An 11,906-nucleotide genomic window follows, 5' to 3' on the forward strand; every position below is an offset into this window, starting at 1 on the left:
CTTTATTGCCCTAGGGTTCCAAGGGTCATTTAAGCCAGAATGAAATTTCTGACTTCATTTCACTCTGGCAAAATGCTGACATGTTCACTATATGTTTGAATGTTTTGCTTTTTCTTCTATTCTTCTAATACTTCCTCTCTTATTTTAACCTATATTTTTGCATAAATCAAAAATTTAGGGCCCTACTTTTATTATATCTACTTTTATTATACTCTGACCAGTTAAAAAAAAGGTAGACCTTTAAATAGTTTTGTTCATCTAGTGTGTATATGCATACGGTTTCTGCACAATAATGACATAACATCAAATGTTGAAATATTTTTAAAAAATCACTGAGGACTCGTAAGGCTGCCAAAAAGCTGTTTCTATTAATTCAATCACTGTTGAGGACTTTTTTTTTATTAATTCAGTAAACCATTTAGACCAAGCTTTAACACTAAGTGGAAAATCCACAGGTTAAATTTATTTGGTGGTGCTAAAATCAGCTTCCTGGGCTTTTTAAATTGTTCAAAATTTCTTAAGAGAGTCAGGCTGTTAAACAGAATAAGAAAAATTAATAAATACATACTCACATGTAGGTCTTCTATGCCTGTGAGCACAGAGGACTCACTGCTAATCTTTTGAGCAATCTAGCACATCTTTTGTAATCTAGGAGAAACATTTAAAAGTAAATTGTGTATATGGTTACTACAAATGTGGGGAGAATCATGTTAAATTATTGTCGCTAATTCTTAGTAATGATAGCCATAATTTAATAAACATCTAATATAGCAAGTACGTAACCTGGATTTTCTCAATGATTCTCCTGATGATGTAAGCAGCTAAGATGTTACTGTCATCTTCACTTTAGAGATGAGAAAACAGCCTCAAAATGTTAAGAATCTCATAGCTAGTAAGCAGTTTCATTCCAAAAGCCCAGAGTTTCTCCACCATATGCTGTGCTACCACTTAATCATTCTGCCTAGATGCCAACAAGATTCATTTTCTCTAGTCATCAAACACAAGTAGTTTTTGAAAAAATCATAACAACTCTGACTCAACATCCCAAGTAAAATTAAATATCCCTCAAGATGACCAATTTAGTTAAAAAAAACACAAAATGTTTAAAGTTCATTTTCTTTAAAAAGAAAGTTTAGATTTAGAAAGGCATTTAAAAATAGCCAACTGAGTTACCACACTTAATGATGACTTGGGCAGTTTAAAGGGGAACATTTAAATATAATGTTTGGAATTGCTATTTAGTTCAGTAACTTAAGAATCCAAAAGAATTCTTCAGACAACCTTTAAAACGCACGCTACCGTTATTCAGAAAAGTCTATCACTCAGCATATAAATGATGAGATATGAAACTACTTGTAAAAACTTAGGGGGGAATTTTGACTTACACTTCATGGTCATCTTTTTTTTTTTTCCATTTATATAAGAGAGTGCCTTATTTATGCCAAGGAATTTGATAAATGATAAAAGGTTTATCATTTATCAAATGATAAATCCTGACAGACATTATGGTCCTTAAGGAAATCTGGCTATGTTCAGATCTGTCTGAAATAGTCCCAATTAGAATGCAGTTTCATTCCTCATGGTGTCAACAGAACGCACACACCTTAAATTTAAGCACCGTCAATATTATAAACAGAACGTCATACAATGTCTAGTCTATTATTTCCCATTCACAGACAGCTGAAGTTTAAAATCACATGCATTTACTGTTGGATAAAGATTTGTTAAAAAGGACAAAAATGACCCAGGTTACTTACAAGCTGGTGTTGAGCAATCCCTGGTGTTGTGGTAGAGCCTGTGGAAATGTTTGCCACACTCGGCTGAAAATGTGACGGGCCCTACCGGACAGGAAAAGAATGCTTATGATACACATAGGTGTGTTTTCCAATCAAATCTGCCAGCACTTTATGGATAGAGATAATATAACCGATTTACATCTTTCCATGCACTTAAAAGACCTTGCCTGGGGGCACGTCTCCTCCCCCAGACTCTGGGGCAGGCAGTGAGATGTAATCTGTGAAAAACAACTGAAATTCACTCCACATTCTCAACAGCTCACATAATGGAACATAACTCGATTTCAGGAGAACTCCTCAGAATAAGTAAGAGGGGAAAGCTCTAGACAGGAAAAAAAAAAAAAAAAATCTGCAGAGAGCAAGTCAAGGGGATGGGAAAGAATAAAAAATCAATATCCACGGTTTCCACTTTCTGTTCTTCAGTTTTTTATTTAATAGGAATGAATGTTTATATCAGAGACATTTATTCCATTTTCTACTTAGAGTGATTTGTGTCAAGGACCACTGTAAGGTGGACAGGGTCTTGAGACTTCCCTTACTTTCCCCACAAACCCAAGACAGTCCTCACCAAACTTCATCCCTACATCTGGAGTCTGCTTTTTATGCAAGTGGTAGAGGTAGGGGAGCCCACAGTGCCACTACTAGGGTTCTAGAAACATCAGGAAATTTCTTACACTTCCCGGTGCCTCAGGAGGGTCTTCACCCCCTCGTTCCAAAGTTAATTAACAAGGTGGCCCTGGGCTTTGGTCAAGGGGGAACTCACATGTTTCCCAGTTTATAGGCCTGAGATGTAAAACAGGGAAAGGTGGGGGGGATGACTAGGAACAGAGTAAAGGTCAGGGTGCACGCTTTGAATTAAGTGATTTGCTAGAACATGGGGCACAGGATGATTGTAATGATTCACCAAGTTGATACGAAGAACCAAGGAGTGTCGTGGGAGAGAAAGCCACAGGTGCTTACCATGTGACATATGGAAGGGAATCTGCTCTGCCCTGTGAGAAACACTTCCTCTGTGTCGCTGGCTGGGAGCACAGCTTAATCCCTAGCACACCACGGAGGACTCATCGCAGTACAACTCCACCCGCCTTCCAGCCACACTCTGCCCAGTGGCCACACACACGCTTGCCTAAACTGGCCGCCCGGTCCTGCCCCAAACCACACCATGTGTCCAAAGGATTGCTTGTGACCAGGATGCCTCTCTCATCCGGGAAAACCCTATTCATCCTTAGAGGCCAGCTTATATATTGTGTCCACGACAACCTTTTCTGGCAGTTCTCGGCAAAACTGTCCACTTCCTGTGTCTCCCTGAAATTCTGTTTACACTTCTATCATTCACCCAGATCTGGTTCCCATCACCATTAAAACAAGCTAATAGCATTTGCCTACCTCCCTGACAGGACTGTGAGCCTCTAACAGACATTTATTTTCATATCCTCAATGCCTCATGGAGTAATATGCTACAATCTTTTTACTTAATTGAATCACTGATAAAGTTCATGCCTACCTGTGAAATGCTTTATGAATTTGTCTTTTAAGTTCAAATCTCTTGGGAATATTTCTGAAAAGAAAAAAACAACTTTAGAATTTCTTGAATGCAGTTCCATCGTTAAAAAATATCCTTATAAACACTAATTCAGAAGGATATCTGCACCCCTGTGTTCCCTGCAGCATTATTTACAATAGCCAAGATACGGAAGCAACCTAAGTGCTTGTTCATTGTTCACTGATGGATGAATGAATGTGGTATATATGTATACAACAGAATAGCACTCAGCCATAAGAAAGAATGATACCCTGCCATTTGTGACAACATGGATGGACCTAGAGGGAATTACGTAAAGTGAAAAAAATCAGACAGGAAAGACAAATACTATATGATTTCACTTCCACGTGGAATCTAAAAAACAAAACAAATGAACAAACAAAACTAGGTTCACAGAAACAGAGAACAGAACAGTAGTTGCCAGAGGGGAGGGGCATTGGGGAGGAAGCAGAATAGGTGACAAAGGAGGTCAAGAGGTACCAACCTCTGGTTATAAAATAAATAAGTCACGGGGGTGTGATGGACAGCATGAGGATATAGTCAGTAATACTGTAGAGCACATTAGAAAGGTGCCAAGAGTAAACCCTGAAAGTTAACTGTACGGTGACGGATGGTAACCAGACTTCTCGTGGTGATCATTTTACAATGTATACAAATATCGAATCATTTTGTTGTACGCCTGAAACCAAGGTAATGTTGTATGTCAATTTTGCCTCAATAAACAAGTTTTAATATCCTTACAAGTAGACTATAATGACAAGCACTAAACACATGAGCTTGTGGTTGTTCATGCAGCTGATTCCAAGTCTGTATGTCCAGCCCTCGCCAGGGTGACGGGGAGAGGTGAGGTGAGGATGCTCACCATCCTTTATAAACTTTGTCTTAGGGTGAGGAGAAGGCAAGGATTTTTAGGCAAGGGAGTGATACCATCAAGCTTCATTTTTAAAGATCATCATGCCTGGTACGGAGGGGCGAGAATAGATGCAGAGACGAGATAAAAGGTTTACAGAGAAGTTACCGTGCATGTGTCGAACAGCGCTGGCCTGTGGAGGGGTTAGCAAACTGCCCTCAGGACTCATTCTGCCCCACACCTGTTTCTGTAAATAAAGTTTTATTGGACCACAGCCATGCTTATTATTTACGTGTGGCCTACGCCTGCTTTCGTGCTACGATGCAGGGGCAAGACATTGTTGCAGACATTGTATGGCCCACCAAGCCCCAAATATTTTGAAAATGTTTGAAATAGAGAAAGGTTGCCAGTGCCTGCTCTGTAGCATTCTATTTGTATTCAGCTAAAATGGTGATTGTTTGCAGAGAGGCAACAGCGACAAGGATTCTGCGGGTGGGAGGGAAGAGAGATTTTTCAGTGCATACTCTTTTCATTAACATTTTTTAAAATTAATTAATGTATTTATTTTTGGCTGCGTTGGGTCTTTGTTGCTGCACGCGGGTTTTCTCTAGCTGTGGCGAGCAGGGGCTACTCTTCGTTGTGGTGCACGGGCTTCTCAGTGCAGTGGCTTCTCTTGTTGCAGAGCATGGGCTCTAGAGTGCAGGCTCAGTAGTTGTGGCGTGTGGGCTCAGTAGTAGTGGCTCACGGGCTCAGTAGTTGTGGCTCGCAGGCTCTAGAACGCAGGCTCAGTAGTTGTAGCGCACGGGCTTTGTTGCTCTGCGGCATGTGGGATCTTCCCGGACCAGGGCTCCAACCCTTGTCCCCTGCATTGGCAGGCGGATTCTTAACCACTGCACCACCAGGGAAGTCCAACTTTAACTTTTTTCAACGTAAATCTGTTTTCATTTTTCAATAAGCAACTAGTTAATTGAAAATGAATCTGTATTTAGGGATTAGGTGCCCTGGTGATAACTTTCGATCAACAAAATATTAAATGAAGGACTGAATATGAGAGAACTACCCCCAACAACAAAATTAGACGATTGAGCTCTGACAGAAAACAGTCTTAACAATCGGCTTCCATTATAGAAATGGGAGCCACACATGTAATTAAAAATTTTTAGTAGCCACATTTTAAAAAGTAAAAAAAAAGTTGAAAAATTAAAATTAATTTTAATTAAATTAAAATTAAATTAATACTTTATTTAACCCATTATAACCAAAATATTATCCTTTCAATATGTAATCAATATTTTAAAATTACTAGTAAGATAGTCTACATTTTTTATACTAAGTTTTCAAAACCCAAGGTGTATTTTACACTCACAGCACACCTCAGTTTGGACCAGCCGCACTGCAAATGTTCAGTACTCATAGGTATTCAGTGGCTACCACGCTGGACGGCAAAAGAATAGAATGTAGGCTTCACCCCTCTGTTATCTAAGGACAATGGTATAGATTACATGTACAGATGGATTAAAAATAAAAGGATCCCAGGACTTCCCTGGTGGCTCAGTGGTTAAGAATCCGCCTGCCAATGCAGGGGACACGGGTTCGAGCCCTGGTCCGGGAAGATCCCACATGCCGCGGAGCAACTAAGTCCGTGTGCCACAGCTACTGAGCCTGTGCTCTAGAGCCCACGTGCTGCAACTACTGAAGCCCGCGTGTCTAGAGCCTGTGCTCCACAACAAGAGAAGCCACCGCAATGAGAAGCCCGCGCACCACAACGAAGACCCAACGCAGCCGTAAATAAATAAATAAATAAATAGTTAAAATAAATAAATAAAAGGATCCCTAGGTAATGCTTGATGATCATCCTGGAACAACTTGAATAACCTATCATCTCATTCGTCCAATTTATAAAAATGTCTAGTTTTCATTTAACCAAAACAGTTACCATCTGCCACCCTCAACCATTTTTAGTTGACAATAATATATTTTTAAAGGAACAGACTTGCATATTATGCATATAATGTTGGCAAGCTTATCTCTTGTACCTACTTCTTGTTAAAAATGAGCAGAGATCATGTGAAATAATAAAAAAAAACCATAATACATAACAACTATAAAATAACAGAAAATGTTCAGTGTTTGCTTTTACTTGCCTATAACTTAATATCTTACCATAAAGATAATTTGCTCTGCCATGATCGACTCTTTACAAAGCCATGTTAGTGAATCCTTAGTAGCTTTGGAAGTACTGAAGGGCATTACTTTATGTTTTAATCTAGCATTTTTCATGTACTTGAATTGAAATGTTTGTTATATAGTTCCCTGAGTTATCATTTCCTTTAGTTAAGGAACTGGCATGATTATTCTCTTTCTAAATATATAAAAACAATTCTACTTTCAAAAATAAGAACTAGATTTATTACATCACTGCTGAGAGAATCACTGAGGGAAAATATAAGTGTTAGAAAAAAATTCACGTTTACTAATAACTCTGTTCCATGGGTCTTCTGGGAGCTTGTAAGAAATATAGAATTTCAGGCCCAGACCTATAGAGTCACTTTCACAAGAACTCCTAGGAGATTTATTTGCACACTCAAGTTTGAAAGCAGTAAAATCTAAATGCTCCAAACAAGATACAAAGCTTCTTGAACATTCAACAGTGAATTACTTCATAATCAGTAAGTTATAATATTATTACTAATGTATTTGTTGTCTGTGATTATTAGAAGACAAGACACAGAATCCTTTCCAGTAAAATTACATCATCACGGGGGGGGGGGTTGTTGTTGGTGATTTGAATTTTTATCACTTCTTTACTTTCGGGCACTACAGGATGCTCCAGGCTCATCCTGAATAATTTCCTGTCTCGTTGTTAGTATCAGTCGTTTCTCCAAGGAGCCCTGGCTCCTCTTATAGAGGATGGTATTAGAAACCAAAGTCTGGGAGTTCCCTGGCCGTCCAGTAGTTAGGACTCGGTACTTTTCCTGCCCAGGGCCTGGGTTCAATCCCTGGTCGGGGAACTAAGATCCCACAAGCTGCGTCGAGGGCAAAAAAAAGGAAACCAAAGTCTGGGCACCAGGTGTGCTTGTTGCTACTGGGGTATGGTTGTTTCCAGGCCCATGCAGTTGATGGAGCAAAGAAACATACGTGTGGTATGTATGGGCACCCTGATTTTTAATATACCTAGTGTTTAAATTATTTAAAATTGTACCCCAATACTTGCTAAAATATATTTTTGGAATGTACAGTATCTGTAATATTTCACTGATAATATTACAAAGAATTTAGGATTTAGATTTTTTTTTTTTTTCACACAGAAATAGCTGCAAAGACATCATGAAGGAAGAGGGCCTGGAAGGAGAGGTGAACAGAAACGCGTTCCAGGAGCTGGCAGAACAGAACAGACAGCAGCTACGGCATCTGCAAGGGGCCCCGCCCATGCGACCCGCACCCTGTGAGAACCACAGAAGGGAAGATGGGGCAGGTCACAGGGGACTTAAATGTCCTGCCTTCAAGAGAAGTTAGGGTTTTCTTGGAAAATCCAGAGAAGCCACTGCAGATCTGTGACTGGGGAGGAAACAGCCTGGCACTACTAAGAATATTCATTTGTACTGAAATTAACACAACATTGTAAATCAACTATAGTCCAATATAAAATTTAAAAAAAACTTTTAAAAGACACTTAAAGCACCTACTTTTCAGCACTTAGGATAAGATCAACCTAAGTAATATGTATTTTATTTTTCAAATTACAATTAAGGACTTCCCTGGTGGCGCAGTGGTTGAGAGTCCGCCTGCCGGTGGGGGGGACACGGGTTCGTGCCCCGGTCCGGGAAGATCCCACGTGCTGCGGAGCGGCTGGGCCCGTGAGCCATGGCCGCTGGGCCTGCGCGTCCGGAGCCTGTGCTCCGCAACGGGAGAGGCCACGACAGTGAGAGGCCCGCGTACCACACACACACACACAAATTACAATTAAAATGATGTATTAATCTCAAAAAAAAAAGAATATTCATTTGTAATTGTTTGTAAGAACCTCTCCAAAATGGTCTTCACATTCCTGCCTTAAGCCTCGTGCCAGCAAGGTTTTACATTAAAAACAAACACACCCAAAACAACCCAGCAACGCAAATCTAATTCCACGAAGCCTGCAGAAGAACGTAAATGTCCAGTGACATCTCTTGAAAAGGCAAAGCTTTTCCATCAAAACTTTCTAAAACTCCCCCTTACACTTCCATCTCCCGAATTGCACACCAATTCCTTCTCTGTCCCAAATTCCTCCAACCGCCCCCCCCCCAGCCCCACCGCTGCCACTTCTCAGACATCTGACTCTGTTTTCATTTCAGTGACGAGTACCGCAGTGCTCCCTTTCTTTTGCAGAGTTCTGGGAACGATTCTTTGCTCCATTCTGCTTGTGTGATGGTCAGACAACAGAGGGGAGAAGGGATACAGGTTATGAAAACACACACTTTCCATGCTTAGCCCAATGAGGCAGCCCAGCAGGGGGCGCTACCCGAGTTAGGGAGACAGTGTGACATTGTCCTGAGGCTTGAACCAGGGCGATGGGCAGGACGATAAAAAGGAAGGATCAGATTGTAGAGACATGGGGAGTGGGGTTTGGTCATTAACCTGAGCTCCTTCAGCACGAGTCAATAATGTTGGTTAACTTCGTATTCCCACGCCCATCAGAGCACGTCAGGCGTGTGCTGTGAGTGGCTAGATGAACTGATGGATGGGTGATGCGTGAACAATGCATGGGGCGGGGAGGAAGCGGGGGGCCGGGGATGGTGAATCCTGAGGGTGATGGGTACCTACCTCTCGCATCTCCTCCTTCCCAGTGCCCCCCCTCCAATTCTAACGGCATCCTCGCTGGTCACCCTCTCACCCGAGGCTTCCCCACTTACTGCTTCCCCTACGTGGACCGATCCCTGCACCTCGAGCCTCACGGGAGTGTTTAGGGAAGCCGCTGGCCTACAGAAAAGGGAGGCGCCACAGCCGCAGATGCAGCAAGGGTTTCAGAGCCCAGAGCGCATGCAAAGGCCCGGGTGATGGTGTTTATTATGTCGCAGAATCACGGGGTCAGAATTCCCGAGGTACCTGGCAGGGATGACAGTCCTTAGCCTCCAGAGCCTGGGAGATGTTTCCTCCTGAATGAGCTGTGAACCCCACCACACCCGAGTGTGCCTGTGAGGACCACCTGGATAGGGCCAGCTCACGTCCTTGTTGGTCCCTGACCCATGTCCGAGTGTCCCCTTCACTTTCACAGACTCAGATACGGATGTAAAGAGTCACCCTTCCTCCTCACGTCATCCAAAGACTACCTCACAAACAGCTGGAGAAAGCAACCGATGTGGTGCACAGATCACGCTCTGCCGGGCTGTGTTGTTTTTTTTTTTTAAACTTTGGATTGTTGCCACTTACATTTTAACTTTTGATAAAATATTCTTTCTCCCTAGAAACTCACTTCGGTAAGGCTTCAGCCTTTTACAGAGAAAAGATCTGTTAAACTTCAATGACACAGGTCTGAATTAACGTTACCACAAATGTTCCAGTAGTCGGAGACTTTCTCCCACTCTTTAACTTTCCAAAGTGACTCCATTCTGAGATAAACATTGGGGCCACGAACAGCTGCAAGTCCGAGGATGCGAAGGGTGTGGTGCCCTCACTGCATCACTGCGGTGGTCACCGTCCCTGCCCAGCTCCCCTCCGGGAAAGCCCTGTGCGTCCCCACCACGCTGGAAAGCCCTGCCCAGCCCTGGCCGAGGTCCTGGAGCTCAGTGACCCGTATCAGCTTCCTGGACCTTCTCCATCCCCTGCCCCCGCTTCAGCCCGTCACTGGCCTCCTCTTTGGGTCTACCTGTGCGCCAGCCTCCCCGCCTCCCCACCTAGAACGTGCCCTCAGAGCGCAGACACCTGACTGCCTGCTCCCCTGGGTGGCCTCGGCCTCTGCATGGTGACTGGCACGCAGCAAGTACTGGATGAAAATTTGTGCAGTGAATATGTATATATTTATATCATAACTATCATGAAAGAAAAACGGTCCTAAGAAACCCCTCTCTGCTTTGTTCAAAGCGAAGTAAGAGGCAGAAGAGCGAGGAGATGACAGCAAGGCTGCCGTGGGCTGCGACCTCTCAGCCAGCGGGTGCGGGGGGGCGGCCCCACGGAGGGGCGCCTACTGCGGCCGGGCTGGGCGGCCAGCGCGTCCTAGCTCCGCAGGTGCGCGGGCTCCCAGCAGAGGCGCGTCTGAGCGGCTCCCTCCTCCTGCCCCACCCCGGCCTTCCTGCCCTAAGCGAGCCGCAGCCCCGCCGCCCCTTCGGGCCGCTTCGCCCCGGGCTTCTCACGTTTACTCCTCGTTCGGCCGCCTCCTCGCCGCCTTGGGGTGTCTCAGAACCCCTCGTGTCGGCTACTTTTTCTCCCTTTTCTCATCCCCACCACTCGTTGGGCAGCGAAGCAGCCAGGAACCTGGGCGCGCAGAGCTGATCCGGGAGCCGCGGCGGCGGGTGGAGCCTGCTTAGCTACCCAGGCCCTGCGCCAGCTCCAGGGGGGGCGCAAAGGGGCGTCCCGGCGCGCGACGCCAGGGCCCTGGCCCAATCCCCAAACCCGGGCTGGCCCGGAAAGAGGCGCCGCCAGGTGCTAACCTGTCCGCCCCGCCTCGGCCGCTGGGACTGAAGCGCATGTCCTCGGGCTCCGGGCCCCCGCTTCCGAGGCCCGGCCTCTCTCACGGGGAAGGGGCGCAGCGAGCCGGTTCCTCCGCGAGATGGGTTTCTGGATACTTACGTCTCGGCCGCGGTACGTCTCACCAGCTCATTGCCTCTTTCCCCGAGCGCCCGCCGTCGGCGGAGAGCGCTCCCGGCCTGTTCCCGCGGTGCGCGAGCCGGGCCGCCCCGAGCGCGCGCCTCTCCGGGCCGCACGAGTCCTCCCGCCCCGGGCTCGGCGCACTGGGCAGCGGGCGCGGGGCTGCTTACCTGCGCTCCGGGAGGCCGCGGGGAGGGACAGCCAGGGCTTCGGCTCCTCGCCGGCGACGCGCGCGCCCCTGCGGCCCCCGGGCCTCCCCTGGGTCCCGCGCGGCGACAGGACCAGCGCCAGCAGCAGCAGCGCGGGCAGCCGGGTGCTTGGCCTCGCCGGTCGCATGGGCGCGCGGGAGCGGCCGGAGGGAGATCAGGCGGGTCCCGGGCGGAGGCAGAGGGTCCGCGCCCCGAAGACGGACGGCGGGCGACACCTGCGCGCCTCGGGGAGGGACGCAGGACGAGGACACGGGCGGGGACGCGCGGCTGCCCCGGGGACCTGGGCGAGGCCCAGCGCGCGGATGCTCACAGGTCCGCGCGGCCTCCCCGACGGCCCCGCCTCGGCTCTGCGGGTGTCCGGGCTCCCCGCGCAAGGCCGGCTCTGCCCGCCGCCCCGTCCAGCCCACGGGGATCGAGAGAACCAACTTCGCGGTCGGGACCGAGGGGAGCAGCGCGATAGCGGCCCGCAGCGGCGGAGACGCAGCTGCTGGGAGGGAAGGTGCGGGTCCCCTGTGCTCGAGCCCCGCCCCCAGCCCCTCGCCCCGCCCCCAGCTCGGAGCTGGCGGAAGGATATAGAAACGACTGTGGGGCAGGGACTCCCCATCAACTATCCGTCAGGGAAAAACACCCTCAGACCATATCACCTTATGGCTGAAAGTCTGCCCTTTTACCAGCCTCTCCCTGTTTCCCCAGCCCAGCCGACCACTTTTCTACTCTGTTTCTAT

The 11,906-nt window shown here is 46.7% G+C and overlaps 1 protein-coding gene across 1 annotated transcript; it reads right to left on the reverse strand.

The window, feature by feature from the left end:
• Positions 1 to 583: 583 nt before the first annotated feature.
• Positions 584 to 11,308, reverse strand: ALKAL1 (ALK and LTK ligand 1). Its single transcript, XM_007464061.1, has 5 exons — positions 11,129 to 11,308; positions 10,091 to 10,106; positions 3,301 to 3,354; positions 1,758 to 1,838; positions 584 to 648 (listed from the first exon to the last, which is right to left on the reverse strand). The coding sequence occupies exons 1-5, from the start codon at positions 11,306 to 11,308 to the stop codon at positions 584 to 586; spliced, it is 396 nt and encodes a 131-aa protein (XP_007464123.1).
• Between the last annotated feature and the right edge of the window lie 598 nt (positions 11,309 to 11,906).

This window comes from Lipotes vexillifer, unplaced genomic scaffold (genome assembly GCF_000442215.2).
Source record: "Lipotes vexillifer unplaced genomic scaffold, Lipotes_vexillifer_v1.1 scaffold69, whole genome shotgun sequence".
In the NCBI taxonomy this organism is placed as follows: domain Eukaryota; kingdom Metazoa; phylum Chordata; class Mammalia; order Artiodactyla; family Lipotidae; genus Lipotes; species Lipotes vexillifer.

Excerpts from the sequence above, each read along its gene's own strand:
- ALKAL1 (XM_007464061.1), bottom strand. The coding sequence starts at position 11,308 with ATGCGACCGGCGAGGCCAAGCACCCGGCTGCCCGCGCTGCTGCTGCTG. Across the intron at positions 1,839-3,300 it reads ATTCATAAAGCATTTCACAG|GGCCCGTCACATTTTCAGCC; the intron begins GTAGGCATGAAC and ends CCTGTCCGGTAG. Across the intron at positions 649-1,757 it reads GGATTGCTCAACACCAGCTT|ATTACAAAAGATGTGCTAGA; the intron begins GTAAGTAACCTG and ends TGTTTCTCCTAG.